This window comes from Phoenix dactylifera, chromosome 5 (genome assembly GCF_009389715.1).
Source record: "Phoenix dactylifera cultivar Barhee BC4 chromosome 5, palm_55x_up_171113_PBpolish2nd_filt_p, whole genome shotgun sequence".
In the NCBI taxonomy this organism is placed as follows: Eukaryota; Viridiplantae; Streptophyta; class Magnoliopsida; order Arecales; family Arecaceae; genus Phoenix; species Phoenix dactylifera.
In genome coordinates, this window is record NC_052396.1 from 15,286,967 (window position 1) to 15,310,999 (window position 24,033).

The following is a 24,033-nucleotide window of genomic DNA, read 5'->3' on the forward strand; positions in this document are numbered from 1 at the left end:
AAGCATAGTATATTTTGAACCATAACACACACACACACACACACACATATATATATATATATATATATATATATATATATATATGATTGGTACTCAAGACCAATTATTGTTTCCTGCGAAAGATACAAACCGAACCACAATCTAAGTTCCACAAGAGGAACCCTGCAAAATACTATAAATACTAGATCAATATTCCCAAGTTTGCTGGTCACGGGCAGTCACCATAGCCCGATCCCTAAGACCCACTTGATTAAGGTTTCCTTAAATGATTCAGGGCAACTCTATAATTACAGCCTAAAAGTTTCCACATACCATAAGAAAGCCTAGGAAGGAGAAGAGAGAGGGAGAGAGAGAGGTTGCCAACCGTTAAGAAAGCTTAGGAACTCCGATCAATTGTCCCATGAGGAGAAGAGAGAGGATGCATCAAGAGTCGCGCAGCGAGAAGGTGCTGAAGCTCTTCGGGGTGAGGATTTTGTGCGATGACAGTAGGGGGAAGGAGGCGGCGGAGGACATGAAGGAGTTGAGTAGGAAGAGCTGCGATGCCAGTAGCAGGAAGGAGGAGGTGAGTATTCTGTGCGATGACAGTGGCGGGGAGGTGGCGGCGGAGGAGGCCACCGAAAGCAGTGCCGGCGACAATGGATACCTCTCCGGCGGCCTCTTCCAGTCCTCTCGGAGATGCCGCGGGCGGGAAAGGAAGAGAGGTTAGTCGATCCTTCTTTCCTCTTCTCATCGATTCTTTTGTTGATGATTGTTAATGAATTAACTTATATCGATGTTTTTGAAGAAGGATTTATTGATCATTTATTGTTTATTTCGGATTCAATGTGGGCCGGATGCATGGGTTTTGGTTTGTTAGTGTTTTTATTAGGAACTCTAGTAGATTGGATTTTTATGATTTTTTTGCTGAGATTTGGCTGTTCTGTTTTTTTTTTTTTTTAGAGAGGATAGGAGACTAATGGGTGTAATCCCCATTAGTTACCTAAATTTTATTCAAAATAAAAGAAGAGTACAGAAGAATGTACATTCAGCGCAAGTTGAGGAACCCAGCGCAACCCTGCAGCCAATTTAAAGAACTAGAGTTGCAACGACACATGGAAAACAAAGTTACAAATAGAAGTAAAAACCCCTGTAGCCAGCCACAAGGACATGTTAAGGAGATTTGGTTGTTCTGTTGTGAACGATCTAATCAAACAGCAATTAATGGCAGAGTTTAATCCAAAGATAGAAAATTTTTGTTGTCAATGTTATGTCATTTTCAAAATTTATTTGGGTCTCTGAATTTTTTTTTTTTTTTTTGCTAAGGTCGGTGGATCTTTTTTGCAGATAGATTGTAATCTTTCCAAAAAAAAAGAGAAAAAAATCTCTCTTTCGTGTAAATCTAGTAATGAATCTGAGAACGCTATAATGGCATATACATTTTTTATTAGATTTTCAACTTATTTTTTAACCTATTATTTTTTTTTTTGATTTCTGGGGGTGGCCCTAAATTTTTTGTTCTTGCAACAATATATTATTAACACTGGAATCATGTATCTGTAGGAAATTATCTTTACAAGGTTGGCAATATCTCAAAGATCGTTGCTATGTTATAATCACAATATTTTCCATAATAATTTGGTAACTCTTGCAACATTTTGTAGGTTGAATCCCAGAGTTAATAAAGGTGGATTTATTATGTTTCTTGGTTTCAATTTGCTCATAAAATCTGCCATTGGATTTTAATTAGCACCAAGTGTGCTGATATTTTCTGTCCTTACTTTTCTTATCATGAAACCTAGTTACTTGCTTAACTAGATGCGACTTGTGTTCGTGCATCTTATTGTATTTGTTCTGATTATTGTTCATCTTTTTTTAAGAGAAAGTTTTTTTTTCTAATATTATTTGTTAATTTTGTTTTTCACTCTTCAGTCGGCGTTAGGGCAAACAAGCTTTGTTTTTTTACTTGCTTCACACAGAAAAAATTAGAAGGGATATATTTGAATCTTCTGCTATTGGTAGTTTGAAGAAATTTTAGGGAATAATAATCTTGAACGATTACGAACACTAGGTCCATACAAGAAATATAAGAGAAGTGAAAATTTTTCTATCTACTTGATATTTTTGACGATGTAAACTTTTCATTTTGCATTTAATTTTTTTGGTTTCTACAGTAATAAAAAACTCATACTCTAGAAGCCTTATCAATGTAGTATACATAAGTTTTAAGGGTGTATGACAAATGCTGCTGGTAATTTACTGAAATATAGTTTTATAACTTGCCTCCTCATGTGGTTCTTTGGGCATAATGCCAATTTCTATTAAGAGCTATTTTTGCTTAACAAAATCATTTTGCTTTTGACATTGTCTTCATGCCAAGATTCCCATATTCTCTTTTCATCCTTTGTGTGTATAGTGGGCTAGCAAGAAATGAGATTTTGTATTTCTTTGTTCGATTATTGACCTCTTGGTGACTCTGCTTCTTTCTTATTCAGGCGTGCCTTGGACAGAAGAAGAACATCGGACATTTCTAGCTGGTCTTAAAATGCTTGGTAAGGGGGATTGGAAAGGAATATCAGAAAATTTTGTTACCACTAGAACTCCAACTCAGGTAGCCAGTCATGCTCAGAAATATTTCCTTCGGCAGAGTAATTTGAATAAAAAGAAGCGCAAGTCCAGTCTTTTTGATATCGGGATAGGTGACCTAGTAAGTCTCATTCATTCAACTTATTAGTCCAAAAAGTATCAAATTTTCAATCATTCTATCAATTGTTCATATAGTTTACTATGTTATTCCTCACTTCTTATACTGTGATAATCACTCTACTTCCAGACTCCTGCATCCGAAACTTCTACCCCACCATTATCATTTAAAAGACCTTGTGAAGTTACAGAAGAGATTTATCATCATCTCCAAGAAAGTTATACGGTAAATTCTGCGTTCCCTCTCGTGTCCATACAATTTTTTATGTTTTTGAAAGTAAACATTCACCAATTTCCTAAACTCTTTCCTACAAACTGCACGAACTGGTTGTGAGAATCCTTTCTTAAATATGGCCAAAAATCGGTTATTTTATTTGCAGGAAAAACTCCCAGTTTTTATTACAACCCAAGCTGCGTCGGAAGGTACAGAGGCGTCCCTTACCTTGCCTTTGATCAAAGACTCGAGAGAAGCAGCAAGCATTCACAATATCAACCACATGGTAGGAGAACCAAATACTGATCCTTGGACTTCTTGTTTAGGCATTCAATAGCTTTCTATTCTATCATGGAATTCATATGTAGTCATTGCTGGTAAATGGGTTTCAGCAGGTGGGAATCTCTGGCAACTCGATGGACCAGCTTGTCTCGATCATATTTGTAACTTCTCTACTGAATATTTCCAACCAGGCATTTCCTTCATGCCAAGCCAGCTCGATTGCATGTGCCCCAGATTTCTACAAAGTACCCTCTAGTTCGCCGATCCAGCCACACCCACACTACCCAACTCAGTCTGCTATTTCTCCAATATTAGAAAACAACAATTTGGAGCTCAACATTAATTGCACCACCTCAGCCTCACAGCCTGACCAAATTATCTTCACCAAAGGCAGCAGGAGTAGTTAGTGTCATTTAATCTAATATGTTTTATTCATTTAATTCTCTTAGCTCTTATAATCAACAGTTTTTTGCATTCAGGCATTTTGACTTATTAGTTAGTACAAGGCAAGAAAACTCTTTCATTTTTCCTATTTTTGACTTGGATCAATAAAATAGAAAAAAAGAATAGGTAAGTCTCCATTTGGGTAATATGTGTTTTATTTATCGTGACTGTCCTAGGCAACAGTGACGGCAGCTATTTGTATTGGCTGCTAGAAGTCTGTGGCCCACGGATGATGGGAGATGATGCATATGGTAAAAATTGTGGGAGAAGGGGGACTAGACCTTAAATTTGTAGTGATAGTCCTCATGTGATCTCATTGCTCAATCAAGGTGTTAATTCTGTATTCCAGATATGACAAACAGTCATGCTATGAGCTGTGGAGAAATATCTTTTTGTGAAAAGTAACGATGATAGAATTGTGAATATTGTCAATATATAGTATGGTCATCTTTTCAAAGCAGACTACTTCAACAAGTTTCACTATGATCTTTATCCTACGGTTTCAAGGTGATGTTTTACTTTGATCTTTATCCTTGAAACAATTGTAATTCTTCTCTTGATTATTTGCACTCCAAAGTGCTCGATTGGATTACTAAACAATTATAGATCAAATCCCTCTTAAAACATCTAACTCAACCCCAAACCCTACCCTAGGCTAACCCTAGATTAACCTTGGGTCAAGCCCAAAACTCAATCCATGCCTTACACTATCTCTAACTATCATAATTTGTTTTATACTAAGACCAACTATAACTTGATACTTAAACTAATCTTAGCCAAGCAATAGAAAGCTTGCACAAGAAGAAATGCTACCAGCCATCTAAATCCTAGCTTTTTGATGAGAGGACCCTATTTTAGAATTTTCCATCACACCCTTTTAAATTCTTCATTAGCTTTCCACCTCTATTCTAAAACCTCGACCCACAATCGAGCAAATTAAGAATTAAGGAAAGTGGAGAGGAGCATGTAATCATATTTCTTCTTACTCAATAAACAAATTTCCTCTCAAGATCGCATTTGTCCCTAGCATAGTAGTTTAATTTCTTGCTCGATTTTTTTCTTATCTTTTCTTTTAGTTTCTTGTATCTTCTTGAATTTTCTTCAAATGTGTGAAATTGATCCATATCAAGGTTAGAAAACTAGTTTCCTTCATTTCTACACCCAAAGCCAATCCTCGGAAGCACTAACCTACAAAATAGGGTCAATAGAGTTTTGAAACAAACCCTATAGGACCAGAGCTTGAATACCTACACGCTAGGTGCTCAACCTTGGTACCTATAAGCCCCCATGTTTAATTATATTTATAGTGGATGACATAGAAACCGTCTACCATGGGCTAAGTCTAACATAAATTAGGTGCACTAGCCAAGTGAAAACCAAATTGAACACCACATGGAAGCTGAGTCTACGAGCCCAAAACACAATAAAGTGACTATTGTACAACTTACCAAACATGAGCTATGTACACAAACCCAAGAATTCCAAGTAGGCCTACAAAGGGCCGTTGCATATGAATTATTCTTGAAAACTCAATGGAGTCCAAAATGGATCATCTAGAATGTTGCTATAGTAAATGAATAATTTCTAGGTTCACATATTTGGTTGTTTGGAGCATAGTCCCTTAATCCATACAATATTTGAAACTTGGAACCGAAAGGGAATTGTAGCAAGTTCGATGTGCTCTCTCCTAAACAGTCCTCAAAAGTGGTGAAATCAAAATCACATAAAATTTGGATGCAGTGTTTGGAGATCAACCTAATGACAATCCATAGTTAATCCTACATATGGGCCATAATCAACTTAAGATGTGAAGCATGGTAGATCACGAATATGCGGCAAAAAAAATAAATACCATTCTCCCGACTCAGTTATAATGCATGCAAAAGTTTTCTCAATAATAAATATACGATTTGGAATATACATATGAGCAAACAAATCTAAATGAATATTTGGTAGAGAGAATCTCTAGAGTACTCCCATTCCAAATAGCACACGGTCTCCAACCCTAATACTGATGCTAAGTCCCAGCAAATTCTCTTTGCTCATTGCATGGCCTCATTAGGGTTTCTCCAAACCCTAGAGGTCCCTCGAGAAATAAGAGATGGAAGAGAGAACATAGAAGAAAATATTAGGGGGAGGGAGAATTTTGATTTTTTTAATTTTTTTCAATCCACAACACCAACCCTAGCTATATATTTATAGGAGAGAAAGGTAAGGGCTAACTATGGTTTGGCGGGGTGTGCTATGTGGTGCCCTTTATCTTTTTCTTATGTGAGGAAGAGTGGGGCATATGCACTAATAGGTACCGTCCCCTTCTCTTTTCTACGTGCTATATGAGCCTCCCATTTGTTTCCTAAGAGGTGAGCCTAGTAAGTTCCTAGTAATAAGTTCCAACATGTTAATAGCCCACTAAGCCTTAAAAATCTGGTCTACAAAAATAATGGACCCACATCACGATAAGAAGCCAAGACCTCCCTCGTATACCCCATAGGACTATGGAACAATTTCAAAATCTCAATAAGCTATTAGATGTTTATGAATCCAATAACACGAAAAGGTTGTTATGCATCCATGCTTTCGGATTTTGAGGTTGGATTTATAACATCACTTGAGGGTGGCAATTTATAATCTGATTTGTCAATCTGACCCGTAAACGACCCGCTTAAAGCAGATTTAGACTTGATATAAACGAATTTGGATCATAAACGGATCAACCCGTCTAGACTTATTTATTAAATGGGTTAGGTTCAGGTTTAAACCTTTAAACCGTTTAATAATTAGGTCGAGTCATAATCCGACCCATTTAACCTGTTTAAAATCTTCTTAACCTATTTAACCTGACTCGCTCAACCTGTTTAAATCCATTTAATTCATTGAAAATCCGTTTAACCTGATTTGACCTGTTTAATAAATGAATTATATGGGTCGGGTCAGATTACCTATTTAATAAATAGGTCGGATTTAGATATAAAATTTTGACTTGCTTAGTAAACAAGTTAGGTTCGGGTTGATAATTTTTAACCTAATTTGCATGTGACCTGACTCGATTGCTACCCCTAAGGATTCTTATATTATAATGGGTGTAATTTGAAGAATGACTTAAACACCTCTTTTGGTCATGTGTGTATTATGAAAGAATGGGGTAGAAAGAGAGAGAAAAAAACAGGAAAGAAATAAAAGAGGTCTTTGAACTCACAAGATGTAAGTAACTTGGCCAAAGCAGAATATTAACTCTCTATATCTCAGCAGGTTCGAACAAAATCTTTAAAGCAAAACATAGGTTGGCTACTAACTATTGATCGCAAATCGATGACATAAAACATCACTAGCCATTGGAGGCTGTGAATGCTGGAGTGGAATAAGAAAAATATGTGAAATGCTATTATAGTTTAGAGCAATCAATGACATGATGTCTCTATTTCTTCTTGCAAGTGATTGGTAATATAGCAAAAGCTACAACTTTACACCATTTGATTTACTCAATTATGGAAGCAGTTGGGAACCTCAGGAGAAGGTTGTTGGCATTTCTTGCTCAGAACTTTTTCCTTATGTCTTCTTTTAAAAACATCTTGCCTGAACCTCTTAGTTTCTCCCTGCAACTCCATGAATGGGCTCCTCTCAATACCCTTCTTTTCGGTTTCTAGCATTCTCTTCCTCTTAGTGGCTGCTCTGGCTGCAGCTGCTTTGTCCTCTTTCTCCTGTCTATTAACCTCTTCCTGCATATCAATTCCTTAATTCTTATGCATGAAAAATGACATCGAATGATTGATGGATAGTCGTATAGACTTTCTAAAATTAGAACATAATAATGTATGTCCGGTCACCATGAAACACCGTAATGAGCCATTAAGTATGGACAAATGCCCAACAACAACTACCTCTATGATTTCTACTTGGCACCATGGCTAAGAATACCAATTCAAGTTCAATTATTATTTGAAGTTCCATTTAAACATGCTATTGTTTAGTTTGTAGTATATAAGTTATCAGTATGCATCATCAGTGGGACCAACCTTTAACAACCACTTAAAATTTTATTCAGCAGATATGATTCAGAATAGCATTTTCAGTATCTAGAAGTGACACTATGGAAAAATATGGCCCAACCTTCCTTGTGTCATATTAGTGAACATAAATACAAGAATGAATTGATGATTTGCACATGTTTATATGTGAGACTTGGTAAGAGTATAGACGGTAGATACGAAGATTACCTGGAGATTGTGTATAAGAGTGTCAAGAGACTTGATCTTCCGATGTGGCCAACGAGGTATACCAAATTCTCTACATTTCCTCTTCAGTACAGTCAATCCGACATTTAAATTTCTCGAAGCTTCTACGATTGGAAGATTGAAGTACTTAACAAGATCAGTTAAAGAAATATTAGCTACATGCTCTGCTGCAGCTCTCTTCTTCTTTCTGGATGCTCCAACTTCTGCATTCTTTTATTCAAGCCATAAGAAGATAGTGCAAGCTAAGGAGGAAAATAAACAAAATAATTATGTATTTCTCTTATTTTTTCTCTGAGAAATTGTGTTTCTATTTAAACAAGCCTGATACACTAATAAGAGTATTCTACATGTAAGGGAGAATGTGGTCTAGTTTTACAATTTAGTCTCACATATATCATTAGGGCCTATTTGTATGTTGGTTTAGTAGGGCATTTCTCTTGAAACCCTGGAAACAGCTACGTGGCATTTGTTTATGGGAAGTCAGATGGATACCAATTTGTAGAGTGTAGACACTCTCACTAGTGAACTTGTTTAATGATTTAGAGATCAAATATTGTAACGACCCAGGACCTCACCTAAAATGGCTAGCCGGAAGTTATTATTTGGGTTCCTTGATCCTGTATAAGTACCCAAGATCTACCCAGCGAATAACCAATGTGGGACTAAACACACGCCCGCACAGGTCCTCACATACTTCCCCCGTTCAAGCCCTGACGTCTTTGTCAGGCTAAGGGTTCCCATCCATTCAAATCTAATCATAAATACCACGATCGGTCCGTGGTCAACCCCAATAGATCCGTGCTGCAGTGTCCCCTAGTCCACATAAGTTATGGGCCGGGTCCGCTCTGATACCATTTGTAACAATCCAGGATCTCACCCAAAATAACTAGCCGAAGTTTATTATTTGGGTTCCTCGATCCTGTATAAGTACCCAAGATCTACCCAGCGAATAACCGATGTGGGACTAAACACACGCCTGCATGGGTCCTCACAAATAGACCACACTTTGACTAAATCTTATCCTGATAACCTTCACCTCATAACGAAACCTGCAGCCTAGACCTTGAACTAGCTGGGGAATCGATGCCTTAGAAGCTGTATAAAACCCCTGAAAATTCTATTGAAGATTGAAAACAACCATTTTGTGACATACATGATCTTCTATGAACTTAGATGTAATTCTTCGCTGGACTGCTCTGAAGAAAATAATTTAAGTTTGTTTATACGTGATGATCATCACATCAAAATCCCTTTTAGGTCAGACTAAGATGTTACCAGACTCGATTGAAAGCCATGCATCATTCAGAATTTCTTAATGCAGCTGTGATGATCTAAGTGACACTAAGGTATGCATCCTACTAGTCCAACGCTTGACCCTTCTAGCCATTGGAAAGTAGAAAGCCAGCCAAAGGTTCGGTAAAGAGCATGAGAATTCTTAAGCTAAGACAGAGAACATTCATGTTTAGATCATTCCTAATTTTTAGGCAATCTTATGCAAAACTCTCCCGAAGAAGGATTTGATTTCTCAAGCTTACGCTTTTTCTTTTTGGAGCAATGAGTGGCAAGACCTCAAGCTTCCAGTTAGAGCATAAATGCAAGCAGCTCAAACGATGATTAATTTCTAGAAAATATGCAGAAGTAAAATACTTTATGATGAAATTAGCTTCACAATTTGGATTTCAATTATCTACAATATTTCTTTTTGATTCTCTTTAAAATAGAGATCTTCGATTGATTATTCAAAATGTGAAACAGCTTCAAAATTTGAAAAATTAAGCAAAGATCTCCAATTTAAAGGGAACCAAAAAAGAATTTTTGTTGATAATTGAAATCCAGGTTTCATGAAAAAAACATAAAAAATAAAACATGTATCTCATGCTTACAACTAGAACAAGTCCACAGCAAGCTCAAACTTGTGTTATAAAATTTCATGATGCAAGCACCATTCAGTTCAAATAACTAAGAAAAATGCCACTTCAAATAGAATTATAGTGATCATTCTAATGGTTGTGCACCAGTTATTCAGTAAGAAAATCACTAACCAGGTACAATTTCATGGGACTGTTGATTATCTGAAGTTGCTTGTTTCATTATGGGACAAGAGTGTAAGAGTTGATCTTCATCATAATCAGGTGCATTTTTCATTGGCCGAGAAAACTCATTTTCTTTGTCTGCAAGGATTTCTTCTGAAACAACATGCATCAGCTCTTGGTTTTCGGTTTCGCACCTCAACTGGAAAACCTTTTGAAGATCACAGGACAAAGTTGGCACAGACTGTAATCTTGGATTGCTGAAACAGACATATGAATTTAAGGCAAAACTATAATCATCTTTTCTCAATGCAAACAGTAAAAATGGACGGGGGAAAAAGTAAATGACAGAGAAGTTGTTCAGGGGAAGTTGAAGCTAGAAAGCTTTTCATCTAATGATAGAATATACATTTCTATGAATGACAAGGAGAAGTTGTTCAGGGGAACTGCCGCCCCCAGGATGAATTTGTCTCGTGGCGTTCTCCTCCCCCAAAATTCCCAAGGTCGTTTTGAGGGCTGGTGGGCTGCGTGCCAGCTGCCACTCTCTCCTCTCTAGTCTTTTTCCACTGGCCCCCAGTTGGCATTTTCGTTTTCCACTGGAAATTCCCATCCACAGGAAAGGTGGGGCCCTTTGTTGGGGGCCACTAAAAACAACAGATACTTTGTTGTGGGCCCCAGGTCCATTCTGGCCCTACCACCGGGTTAAGCATCATCCTCTCTCTCTCTCTCTCTCTCTCTGTGCGTGTGTGGCTAAAGATGCAAGCTGGAGATTGGCATTTGGAAAAAGTTCATAAAGGGTCATGGTGGGGAACAAGATGAAGAGGCAAAAGAAGAGAGGGAACATGAAAGAAATGAGCCATGAAGACAATAAACCAAAATCGAATAAACTGGAATATGAGAAAAAAACCCCATGCATATGATGAGGAACTTAGCATTTTAGGTGCATACTGCCGCCCCTTGCTGAGGACAAAAGTGGGATTTCATGCAGGTTTTCTGGGTCGTTGAGGTTCGAGTTGCGAGCTAGCAGGTTTCATGGAGGTGCCCGCGAGCTCTTGATGGCTGTCAAGGTTGAGAGGTTTTGAGGATACTGGGAGAACTAAATTTCATCACATTCCTATCATGTTAAATTGAGGGAAGATTTGCATTGCAGTTCCATAAATTTCTTGGGATTTCATCAAGTTCATCCAATTTAACAGATCCCCAAACCTCATAAATAATTGGAACAAAATAAAAAGAAAGGAGATCATTCCATTTTGGCCCATCTTTCTTTCTTTTTGGTAACATCTAGGCCTATCTTGCAAAATATGTCTATACCTGGAGAAGGAGAGGATGGGAGGGATGGGAAGAGGCTGCGATATGGCAGCGGCGGTGGCAGAGTCGAATGCTAGAATACAAAGCCAAAGGCCAATATTTTGTCCCTCGTGGAACCTCGGCCGATGGCGGACGCCACCACCCACCACTGGATCTGCCAGGAGGAGCTGGCGGGGGATCGGCGCAGTGATCTCGAGGTGGGAGGTGGGAGAGAAGAGGAACTCCCTCTCCACCCACAGCTCCCTCCCCTCACCTTCCTCCTCGGAAACGATTCGGTAGGCATGCACGCTCCTGATTAGCTCTGTAAGAAGAAGAGAAGAAGAAGAAGAAGAAAAGTATATAAACAAAGTGTGAGGATTCATGGGATGTTAAAAATTTTACATTATAGGGGGTTGTGATGAAAAAGAGACCTTGGTTGAGGACATTTTTGAAAACAGCGAGAAAGGAGAGAAGAGAAGGGGGTGGATGTGGGTGGTGATTGTTGGAAGAGGAGGAGGAGGAGGAGGAGTCCATGGTGGTTGATGGAGGATGCTCATGGGTCATGTTTCAAATGGTTTGGCTACTGTTTTATAATGAAACATCGTGCTGCAGTGGCAACGTGACAAGAGGAGCATGAAGAAGAGGAGGTTTTGGATCTTTCTTCCTTTGTAGTTTTTGGAATGATATCATCTTTTCTTTTAGAAACATGTTAACATGGTCATTCACCATGCATGTCCATTCAAATTAAGTTCAAAGCTCGCACTCTCATATGACAAGGTGCCAGTTCATGCTGCAGCTTTGTCTCTTAGGAAGTTCCCTTTTCATCTGCTAGAACTAACTTGTTTAACTGCTTCTAGACAATACTTACTCTAGAGTGACTTCATGCATGTATCTTGTTCTATAGATGATGTAAAAAAAACAAAAGAGAACAGCTGTAACTTAGAATGTTGCATTTACATAACTTTGTTGAGATTTTTTTGGAGGGAATAATTTCGTTGGAGTTTTAATCCATAAAATATTTTGATTAGGTAGATTCTTTGCTTCCACATGTTCTATATTAAACATTTTTTTTAAAAAAAATATATTTTGTATTGAATATAACAACTAGAATGCAACTATGTTGAAACTTGCTGACTTAAATCCAGTAGATTGGAATTAAATCTCAAGAAGATTGAACTAAATGACCGAAAAAACTGGCCACGTTTTTTCTTTTTGACCATGGTCTACGCATCCATCCATAGCAACTGTCAAATTAATTAAATATCATAAGTTGCTCTCTCTACACCATCTGTACGATATAAACCGACATGCATCCGAAGACCACCACCCTTTTGACCAAACCTTTTTCTTTGAAAAAAAATCCAATTGAAAGATCATCAATTGGATGGTTAGAATCATGTGAAATGTAAACAAAGTGTGAAGGCTATACGCCAGAAAACATGTGCATTCTGGTGCGATTCCTGTCCATCAAATTGTACCAAGGTAGTAGCATCATGATGCTACCCTAATGATCTGCATTTGCTTTGAAATGAGATAGCTCAGATGACAAGCACATATCTTCTAAGTTATAAACCATCGATTTTTTATTTCCTTTTCGATTTCAGCGGACATTTTGTCAACAACGGCCATTAATTTTCTGCTGAGTTGGCAGCAATTTTTGTAAGGGAAGAAGCATGCAGGTGATGTTACGTGGGTTGCATGCAATCCCTTACTCTAAAGTAGCCACGGAAACAAGGAGGGGCAGTTTGGGCAATCAAGACTTTCTGGCTTCGAGTGCTGCTGGTGTGAGAGAGAAGGAAGGCTGTTGCAGTTTGGGAATAGTTTTGCAGCGATGAAAAGAGACGGGTTTTGGTGCAGTTCGTTGGAGGACTGGAACTGCCACCGGGATGAATTTGTCTCGTGGCGTTCTCCTCCCCTGAAATTCCCATGGTCGTTTTGAGGACTGGTGGGCTGCGTGCCAACTACCACTCGCTCCTCTCGAGCCTTTTTCCACTGACCCCAGTTGGCATTTTTGTTTTCTACTGGAAATTCCCATCCACAGGAAAGGTGGGGCCCTTTGTTGGAGGCCACCACAAACCACAGATACTTTGTTGTGGGGCACAGGTCTCTCTCTCTCTCTCTGGCTAAAGATGTAAGCTGGAGATTGGTATTTGGAAAAAGTTACATATATAAAAGGGCCATGGTGGGGAACAAGATGAAGAGGCAAGAGGAGACAGGGATCATGAAAGAAATGAGCCATGAAGACAATAAACCAAAATCGGATAAACTGGAATATGAGAAAAAACCCCATGTATATGATGAGAAACTTAGCATTTTAGGTGCATCCTGCGACCCCTTTCTGAGGACAAAAGTTTCATGGAGGTGCCCGCGAGCTCTTGATGGCCGTCAAGATTGAGAGGTTTTGAGGATACTGGGAGAGGGATATCCATGTTAGTGCCAGTCCCATAACACTACAAAAAAAACCATCTTTCCCGACTTTTGTCTGCTGACGCTAAGTAGAAGCATCGGTAATTTTTTTTGAAGTCTGGCTTCCGCCGACGCTTATAAGCGTCGTCGCACCTCGTGGCTTGGGCCGACGCTTTTCAGAAGCAAAAATCCTTTTTTTTTATTTTTTTTCCCAGGAAGTCTGGCTTCCGCCGACGCTTATAAGCGTCGTCGCACCCCGTGGCTTGGGCCGACGCTTAAAAGCGTCGGCGGAAGCAAAAATCCTTTTTTTTTATTTTTTTCTCCCAGGAAGTCTGGCTTCCGCCGACGCTTATAAGCGTCGTCGCACCCCGTGGCTTGGGCCGACGCTTTTAAGCGTCGGCGGAAGCAAAAATCCTTTTTTTTTATTTTTTTCCTCCCAACGACGCTTTAGAAAGCGTCGTCGGAGGCCATTATCCCCCCCTCCCCTCCTCCCTGCAAATTCCTCCCGATCCCTAACCCATCCAGCCGCCCCCCTCCCCTTCTCTCTCCGCCGCTCGCCCCCTCCCCCCTCCTCTCTACAAATCCCCTCCCCTCTCCCGATCCCTCAAACCCCTTCCCGATTCTTGATTAGGTTCCTTCCAAGAAGCGAGAGAGAGAGAGAGAGCGGCCACCCACGCCCCCGATCCCTCTTCTCCGGCGTCGATGGAGTTCGATGGAGCTTCCTCCCTCTTCTCCGGCGTCGGCTTCATGCCTTCTCAGGCCACCCAAGCCCCCGATCCTTCTTCTCCGGCGTCGATGGAGTTCGATGGAGCTTCTCAGAAGAAGAAGAAGAAACGCACAGGCGTTCAGAGTCGACAGGCCATACGCTCGTTTCTCGGAGACCGCGGGAGCGGGAGCTTCCCTATTTTCAGATAGCTCTTGCACCCTCGAGCTCCAAATTAGAGGTTTGGTTTCCTTCCTCGCAATTCTTTTTTCCGTTGCTCGGTTCATGTGCTTCATCATCATCATCATCATACTTAAGCTCATAAGACACAGAGCTCGGCTTCCTTCTTTGTCGACATCTATGTCCTCCCCATGTTCCATCTGATGCCTTTTCTCTGGAAATTCTTCTTCACGATTCTTGATTTGTCCGGTTTCCCATGATATAATTTTCGGTGGCTTCTGGCAAGCGAATGGAAGTGTATAGAAATGCCAAGTGACAAAGACGCTCGACCTTCGGCTAAAGCGAATTCTCTTCTCTTCTGGCAAGCGAATGGAAGTGTATAGAAATGCCCGGATGGGAAGAAGGTTCTGCTGCTTTGGTGCAGCACAATCAAGGAAAAGGAAGAATGGTGGTCATCGCACAACATCGGATTCAGGTACGATTCCAGATCATCCACTACCCATCGCCTCTCTCTCTCTCTCTCTCTCTGTAGGAAGTCGAAGTCGAAGTCGAAGTGGGAGAAGAAGCAGCAGCAGCAGCAACAACAGGGCTCCGCTGCTGCCTCCGACCAGCCCCCGGCCAACCCGCCGCCCAAAGAGGGCGAATGACCGTGCGATTCCCCGCCGAGGAGCAGGCGAAGGCCGCGGCGGATCGGGCGCAGCAGAGGAGGCGACGGCGGCGGTTTTCTTGGGTATTTTTATATTTTTTTTCTGTAAAAAAACTTATGACGACGCTTTAAAGCGTCGCTAATTGAACTGGTTGAGGAATTTTAGCGACGCTTAAAAGCGTCGCTAAAAATAACTTTAGCGACGCTTTTCAAACGCGTCAGCAATTTTTTTCCACTCCGACATAGCCGACGCTTTGGTGACGCTTTGAAAAGCGTCGGGAAGAAAATAAGCGTCGGTAAAAGCCTCAAAAAGCGTCGCCAAAGCTCCTTTTTCTTGTATTGAAGCAGGACCAATATTTTCATTCTAGCATCATTAGATATATTACAAGGTCTAGACCAAACCCTTTTCATGTGCCAACCTTGGAATTCTAGTTATGACATTTGCATTGTCATTCATTCCTGGTTTAAAATTAAGTTATCAGGGTGTCTCCAGAGACTTAGATCATCAACACTTGTATTTAAACTCAATCCAGTACAGAAACCCTCACTATCTAGGTTGGTAATTGTTGCTGCAGCAACGACCCTTTAGAGTGAGAAGCTCTGAGGAGAGAGAAAGTGGCTGGTCATCAACAGCTAGTTCCACACCGGCGGCTCTGGGCAGGATTCGTCTCTGGTCACAATGTAGGGCAGTGTGGGGGCAAGGGAGCTCTACTGTGATCCGAGAAGGGAACGTTCTAGCCCGACTTCTGGTTGTCAGTTATGTGAACCTCCGGGGAGCATAAGAGAGCCGAGAGACCGGCCTTGCCGGTGGTTGTGGCGGAAACTTGGGAGCATCCCCAGTCTCCAACAGATACACAATCTACCATTTGTTTTCTAACCTTTCTGCTTGTGCAGTGCTGACAGGCCGATGGATCAACAGGCGGGCCCATCGGGGATGAAGCCGGGGGGGCGATCGAGGGCAGCGACGGGCAAAGGCAAAGATAAGCTTCCTGCGGAATGGGGGGAGACGTCCAGGGTTCCGGCGAGGCTGGGGCCTTGGGTGACTCACTGGACCCCGGACGCGGACGTGGCTCGGTTGAGCCGCCGCTTTCCGATGGTCTTGGAGCTGTCGGAGGTGCCCATTAAGGCTGCTCGCCGGAAGTGGGAAGGCCTCTCGGTGGTGGCTCGCAGCCTCGGCCACCGGGTGCCGGCCAAGTGGGTGGCTACGGATGGGAAAATTAGCAGGGAAGGTGGAGGTGTTGCCACTCGCCGATGACCACCTAGCCCTAAGGTTTGGGTCAACGACGGACTGCAACCGAGCACTCAATGGAGGCCTATGGGTGGTGGTGAGGCAGCTCCTCGCCATGGAGCCGTGGGAGCCAGTGTTTGCGCCGAGGGAGGACGCCGTGAAAACGGTCGTGGTATGGCTCTGGTTACCCCGGCTTCCGCCAGAGTACTGGTCGGCCGCAACCATACTAGAGATAGCAACCCAAGCAGGGCGGCCGCTCGCCATTGATGGGGTGACCGAGTAACGGCGAGCCATGGGCTTCGCGCAGGTGAAGGTGGCGATCGATGCCATCGAGCCTCTTCTTCCGGGGGTTCTAATTCGGGGGAAGATGAGGGTGAGGTGGCAGCCCTTCGTCTATGAGAATGTTACCGATTACTGCACCAGATACGGCAGGATAGGCCACTCGGTGGTGACGTGTCGCCAACTGGTGCCGGAGCAGATGAAAGAGAGAGGGGTGGATTTGGGGGTTTCTCAAGCGGGCCGAAGTTGGGACCTGGGGAGGATGACCATGGGCCAATCTATGGCCCTTGGTTGGTGGCGACCCAGCCCTGGCTCCCGAGGGGTCTGCCGCAGCCGAGGAAGACGGCCGAGCCTATGGTCGAGTCGTCTTCGCCTTGACCGCCTCCTCTGGGGGACCAGGCCAATCTTCCAGCCGCATCTCTACTGGACCTCGATGGCTGGCAGAAGCTAGCCAAGGTAGCCCGCCGCCACTCACTGCTGAAAGGCACGTTGGCGGAGGGGGCGGACCATGGAGCGTCGGGCTCCCACCTTGGCAACAACCGAGTTGACTCGACCTTCGAACCACTTGCCGACCTAGTCAACTCGGATGAGGGGATGGCGGATGCTGGGCCGGCAGAGTTGTGGGCCAGCCCGACCTAGCTGTCATCACGGTGGGCGGGGCCATGGGCCAGTCCAACAAGTGGCCCAGGGACGCTGGGCTGCTAGCAAGCAAGAGCAAGGATCTGGTTGGCCCAGATTTCTTTCAGTCATGTATTGCTACATTTCTTTCAGTCCAGATGGACGGAGGATAGGAATTCTGGGGATGTCGGCTAACTCCCGAGGGCGGACACACAACTCGGAGCTTCGGAGAACGCACTCCTGGTGTGGCCTGTGACAGGGGAGAAAGTGCAGGAAGCGGTCTGAGCTTGGCAAGGGACAAGGCTCCAAGGTCAGACGGCTTTCCACCTTTCTTCTTTAGGAGATATTGGGGCATCATCCGGGTTGCGGTGGTGGAGGCAGCTCAGTGTTTCTTCTGTCAGGCAGTGATGTCTGACGAATGGAGAGTTACTTTTGTCACGCTGATACCGAAGCGCCAGGATGCGAGGGAGCCCAGCCATTTCAGGCCTATCAGCTTGTGCACAACCCTTTATAAAGTTGTGGCAAGGATAATGGTGGGTAGGATGAAGCGTTTATTGCCAGATCTTATCTGCCAGGAGCAAAGTGCTTTTGTGGGAGGTAGGAATATCTCTGATAACGTCATGCTGGCCCAAGAGATGATGTGAGATCTTCGGCATGCCTCTAAGCGGCGAAGCCTAATGGCTGTCAAGCTGGATATGGAACGGGCTTACGACAGAATCTGGTGGAGCTTCTTAAGGCGTGCTTTGGAGTGCTTTGGCTTTCATGAGATCTGGATTGATTGGATGTTGGGGTGCATCCGGGGGTCGAGGTTTTCCATCTTGATTAATGGTACGCCTTTTTCTTTCTTTAGATCTATTATGGGGCTTAGACAGGAATGTCCTTTATCCCCATATTTATTCATCATCTGCTCAAATGTCCTGTCTCGAGCTCTGCGGGGTGCTTGTGCTAATCGGGAGCTGGAGGCATTTGTTCCCGCCCTAGGGTGTCAATCTATATCACATTTACTATTCCCAGACAATTGTCTCCATCTAGCCAGGGCGCGGGCAGTGGATGCACAAGTCCTTAGGAGAGTATTAGTGGAGTACTGCGCAGTGTCGAGGCAGAAGGTAAACCTCTAGAATCAACCATCTTTTTCAGCCCTAGCACTGAGCATAGGGTTAGACAGGAGATTCGGGGGATACTAGAGATGCCGGTATAGGATGGGACCTGGAGCTATCTGGGAGTACCCATTATGAGCAGGAGGTTGTGGGTGACCGAGTGCTCCAGTCTGGTGTAGAGGATTCAGAGCAGACTGGAGGACTGGAGGGCATCTTCACTCTTTATGATGGGTAGATTGTTGCTGATTAGATCAGTGTTAGCTTCCATGCCTGTCCACTTCATGGCAAACACAGTGTTTCCGAAAATAGTGCTGATGAGGATCGAGCGGCTACTTCGGAGCTTTTTGTGGGAGTCGTATGGAGGGGGTCACGGGATGCACTTAGTAGCTTGGAAGAGTGTTTGCCTACCAGTAAGGGAGGATGGCCTCGGTGTGTTGTCTCTTGTGGAGAGGCGCGAGGCGCTAATTGCTCGATATGCAGCTCAATTCATGCTAGAGCCGCAGGGGTTCTAGTGTCAGACCATGGCTGCCAGATATGGCCGGATGGGCACTGTAGGGACAATTCGTAGTGGGCTTCGTTGCTCATTTATGTGGCGAGAGATCGCAAGATACCTACCCATAGTTGTGAAGAATACTAGATGATTGATAGGTGATGGGCGGAGTATCGATATGGTTGGTGACCCATGGGTGGGTGCCCTACCTTTGAGACTCTGGCCGACTATGGTTGGCATTGAGGCAGTGGACGGACTGCGGGTTTGCGACCTCCTTATCCTTGGCAGGGTTGCTTGGAATGAGGCTAGGTTGGGTCATATATTTGGGACACACCTAGCTGAGAGGGTCCAGTCCCTTCCAATTTCGAGGGATGCGAGTACGAATACCTAGGTGTGGAGCACGTCATGTAGGATCGGTGTTAAGGTGGGGGAGCTCTCCTGAGTGCTCCGACCGGAGCATGAGCTAGGTCCAAAGTGTGCCTAGGTTTGGCGCCTGGGCCTCCATCTGAGGGTCGCAATGTTCTTATGAAAGGTCGTCTGGGATTGGCTTCCGACGAGAGCAGTACTTAGCGGACGAAGATTGAGGTTGCCCCCTAAGTACGGGGCATACAGAGCTGATGAGTCGGTGGATCATGCACCGTTTCAGTGCACATGGGCGAGGGCGGCATGTCGTGCAGCGGGGCTGTTGTGGGAGGGTTGGTCATAGGGGGACCAGTCCTTACGAACCATCCGTTGGTGGTTGGGCAACCCATTGACACGCCAGGAGGCGGTTAGAGCGACTTGCACAGCATACCAGATATGGCTGGCAAGGAATGTTTGAACTTTCGGCGAGCATAGCATATCGCTAAGGCTCGTGGCGGAGAGCGCATGGGCGTAGGCGGCAGAGATTAGTCATATTTCCTCCTTAGAAGGACTTTTGACAGTTTGGGATATCTGGGGTTTTCATTCTGCCTCGGCAGCTTTTTGTGCAGTATTTTTCACCTAGAAGCCCCCACCCCTAAGTTTCTTCAAGGTCAATTTTGATAGATCGGTGCTGGATAGAGGCACGAAGAGTGGAGCGGGTTTCATCATTAGGGACCCAAACTCTAAGGTCATGGCAGCGAGAGGCTGTCAGTTATTTGACTGTACGGTTCCTAGTGTGGAGCTGAGAGCTGCTTAGGCGAATCTTCGACACGCTCAGCATGTGCTTTTAGCTAGTTCAGTCATCTTGGAGAATGACTCGGCTACGATCATCAGCTGGATCCAGGGGGATCTAAAGGTCGTTGCTGCTGACCATCCTTTGATTCACGATATCTAGATGATGATGAGGGACAGAGGGGTTGTTCAGGCGCAACATGTGTTTAGAAAAGCCAACGGGGTTGCGGATTGGGTGGCCACCTACGTGGCTAGCCATGCCAGTAGCACGCTGTGGGCGGAAGATAGGGAGCTACCTCGAGAGCTCCGTGATATTTTATTTTGTTTTCCGATTTTCTTGGGTGCATCTGTACATGTGTTGTATGAATCACCCGGTCTCTATAAAAAAAAAAAAGAGGATATGGAGATGATGCAGATAATAGAGGTGGTTGTGATTGTTGTGGAGCATCCCCATCTCTAACCCAACCAGGGCCAAACTTTGTCCAAGGAGGCAATGCTCTTTCAATCTTCTTGGCAGCAATGGCCCAGCCAATGAGGCCAAGATTTGCAGCAAATCGAGCCAAACTCCTTAAATATGAATACTCCATGTGAAGCCCAACCTGTTTCAAATAAAATCATGGCCACATATAATGAGTTTCACAGGAGACACCACGAGAGTAGAGTTTGCAATTTGCATTCCTTGATCGGCAAAATAAGTTTCCAGTATATAAATTGAAGCCCCCAAGATATTATGAACCATGGTTTTGAATAATGGCGTTACAACTGTTATAATGGCCATTATAACAGTTTCAGCCACCCCTGTTATGTTATTGAGGCAAATAATGTGGAAAAATATAATGCCTGTTATTTTCCATTACTCCCGCAATGCCCATTATAAAGGACCTTATAACATAATAATGGCCATTAATTTTCCCTCCGAAAATGATTGTACAATCGAAGAAATAAATTATTTTATCTAATAAAAAACCAAGGAACGATAACGCCGTTATTTTTTGGTAATTGTCCGTTATTTCCTGTTATGACACCATTACAACGGTCATTATTTTTGCAATTCTTTTAATATTTAGATTTTGAAAAGTTCTTTCTTGAGACAAATAATAGCTAATATAACCATTACAACAGTCAATAATGGTTTCAGTGGGGGCCGTTAATAATGGAATATTCAAAGCCTTGTTATGAACTGATTGAGAATACCATGCAAGTTGAAAATTCATGAATTTCTGAACAAACCAAAACAATAAAATGTTTGGGATAGTGCAAACTTACTTGAGCAAACTGTGCTATAAATTAGGCAAATCACAGCAAACTTCTAGTACTGTTTTCACAGAAGAAAAGAGAGAAAAGATAAAGAAGAAAACTGAGATAGTCTTTAGGTACTTACTGGCACCAGTTGTTTCTTGTCTCCATCAAAGGTGGTCAGTACTGGTGGCTCGCATACAGAGGTAAATTGTTGGGGTTGCTTGTATGTGTTGCGACGATTTTCATCTATAACAGTGAGTTTCTTCCCATATTTGTTGAAATCCCTTTAAGTGCAGAACCTTAAATATAAAAGAGGCAGCAAAAGCAATTCAAAAAATATACTTGACAGTCTTCAAAGGAGAGTAGATAAGTAAAAAAGATCAAAGCAGCCCTTGCTTTGTTTGTTCAGACACAAAAGCATGATCAAAATATTTCATGACATAAATCTCACAGAATGTTTCGGTAAAGATAGGACAGCCTCAACCAAAAACATATCAGATCCAGTTCAAGAATAAGATATGGCACGAGCTTGCACTTTGTTTATCTGATACATGTATGTATATTGGGAATTTTCTTATTTTGAAACCTATATTTCACATATCTGGCTAACTAATTCAATCCCTTAATTTCCCCTTTTCATACAGCATCATTACTTCATGACTACCAGGGGACATGTCAGACATTAGTATATAACGCTTACATGGGCTGCATGCATCAAACAGGTCCCTCAATTTCATCTTAACCAGCAGCAGAATTCCATGACCAGCATCTCATTAAACCCCATACAATGTAACAATATTTGTTTTTTTCTGAACAATCGCTGCAAGCAAAGTATTTCTAATACTAGTGACATTTTCAATAATACTGGATTGCTACAGAACTCTTATCATCTTGCTCTGCAATAACTAAATGATTTGGAACACTTCAAAAGTTTAATCTACTTGCCCATCTTTAATTTTCAGAATCACTCAATCAACATCAATAACTCAACCCTGACAACATCTCCTCCAGGCAAATTTACATAAGCACACCTTTGTTTCCTGTCATTTAAAACACACAATGAAGTCGCAAAGATTTTGATTTTTAATGTAATCATCATGTCATAAATAGCAGCAATGAGAGTGTGCATATGGGCAAAGAGTTAGGTTCATAACCTATAGATGTAAAATATAGCCCGCTATATAATTCCAGCAAAATTTTCAACTCTCAGATTGTCAACAGATTTTTTTGAAAATTTTTAAACAAAAAAGATAAACTTTATGATTTTTTCTTGTCACTGATATGGAATATTTCATGAACTTTAATGCTTTCTGCATATTCATTAAGAATTTTCCAATTATTAAATCTATTGCTCAGTTCTTCAAACTTCTAATAATTGGCAATCTCCCTTTTTTCCATATACAAATTTATCCTTTTGTCAGTTTACCCCAAATCCCAAATCTATCACTAGTATTGTACACAGATATGAATATTTCAGGCACTGGCATCATGTGGTAGAATGGATAGTGGCATTCACTGCACATAGAGGCATTAAAAGGCAGAAATCCAATAGTGTAAGAATTGTTCGTGAATGACATGGCTAAGGTTAAAGACATATTCTAAGCTAAAAAACTAGCTTTTGTAAAACAATACAACTCAGTGGATGGGTAAAAATATGAATGAGAATTATCTCTTCATCACTTCTATTATTCCATCTTTTAACTCAAATGTCTAATTCTCTAAAATATTGGCCCATGTAACATGAAAATCCATAAAAGGGACCTAGAACCATATTTTATAAAAGGTATTTATTCTAAGTTATTAATATTATTTTTTTAGTAATCACATCTTAAGTAATAGACTACATAGTTCTGAAATCATGTTCCTAAAACGATCTTATGCCTGTTATACTTCCAGTTATCCTGGTAAAATTATTCCTGATCAACAAAAGTAGTATAAGCCAGATTTTATACCCTTAGCAGCCGGAATCTTCTATCTAGGATACATTACCTGCTTTAGATTTTTCCTGCAATCCCAAACCAGCACCCGCTTCAATAACTAAGCTTTATTTCTTCACGGTATTCACAAACAGGGATTTATACATATATAAATACACGCGCGCGCGCACGCGCACACACATACAGACATACATACACACATACATACATGCATATATGCATATATATATATATATATATATATATGTGTGTGTGTGTGTGTGTGTGTGTGTATGTATATATATATATATATACACACACATATATACATATTGTTGCTGGAATTTGAACCCGGGGGCGACCGTCGGTTGAGGAGGGGAGAGCTCTGGCGAGAATCGACGAACGGCGGTCCGGCTGACGTGCGACGTCCTCCGGAAAACCTGCAAGGAGCCGATGGCCGGGGTTCCCGGCGCCGGCCCTCCGATGCTTAAGTCAGAGTGGGCAAGTGTATCAATGGGAGTAGTGAATATCCGGAGTTTCAATCCCCCTCCCCCCCCTAAAATGGAGGAATTTCCCTTTTATAGAGGAGGGCTGGGTTACCTGTGATATGACGGGGCGAATGAGTTGTCGTACGATTGGGCATGCAGTAGAAATTAATGCTCGATCGTGTGAATTAATGCTGTTACTGTTGGAAATCAGACCGAAGCTTCCAAATCATCATGGAGTCATGCCATCATTCGTAGCCGAGCAGGTTTGCCGTAAGGGGCTTGATGTCCGTACAGCAGAAGCCATACTCCTTAATTGTTGCGTAAACTGGGTGCCTGCAGGAGCCATACGCTTTGATTGTTGAGTAAACTGAACATCTGCAGAAGCCGTACGCTTTGATTATTGAGTAAACCGGACGTCTGCAGGAGCCATACGCTTTG

General features: G+C 42.4%; 2 protein-coding genes across 2 annotated transcripts; one reads left to right on the plus strand and one right to left on the minus strand.

Moving 5' to 3' along the window:
* The first annotated feature begins 400 nt into the window (after window positions 1–400).
* On the plus strand, window positions 401–3,582 carry LOC103723983 (probable transcription factor At5g61620). The gene is made up of 5 exons (XM_039126311.1): window positions 401–701; window positions 2,472–2,683; window positions 2,810–2,905; window positions 3,060–3,179; window positions 3,262–3,582. Exons 1-5 carry the CDS (start codon window positions 401–403, stop codon window positions 3,580–3,582), a joined length of 1,050 nt encoding a protein of 349 aa, XP_038982239.1.
* A 3,516-nt stretch (window positions 3,583–7,098) lies between these two features.
* On the minus strand, window positions 7,099–21,614 carry LOC103719042 (protein RKD5-like). Its single transcript, XM_008808109.4, has 4 exons — window positions 21,334–21,614; window positions 9,894–10,141; window positions 7,834–8,054; window positions 7,099–7,335 (listed from the first exon to the last, which is right to left on the minus strand). Exons 1-4 carry the CDS (start codon window positions 21,357–21,359, stop codon window positions 7,099–7,101), a joined length of 732 nt encoding a protein of 243 aa, XP_008806331.3. The 5' UTR covers window positions 21,360–21,614.
* Between the last annotated feature and the right edge of the window lie 2,419 nt (window positions 21,615–24,033).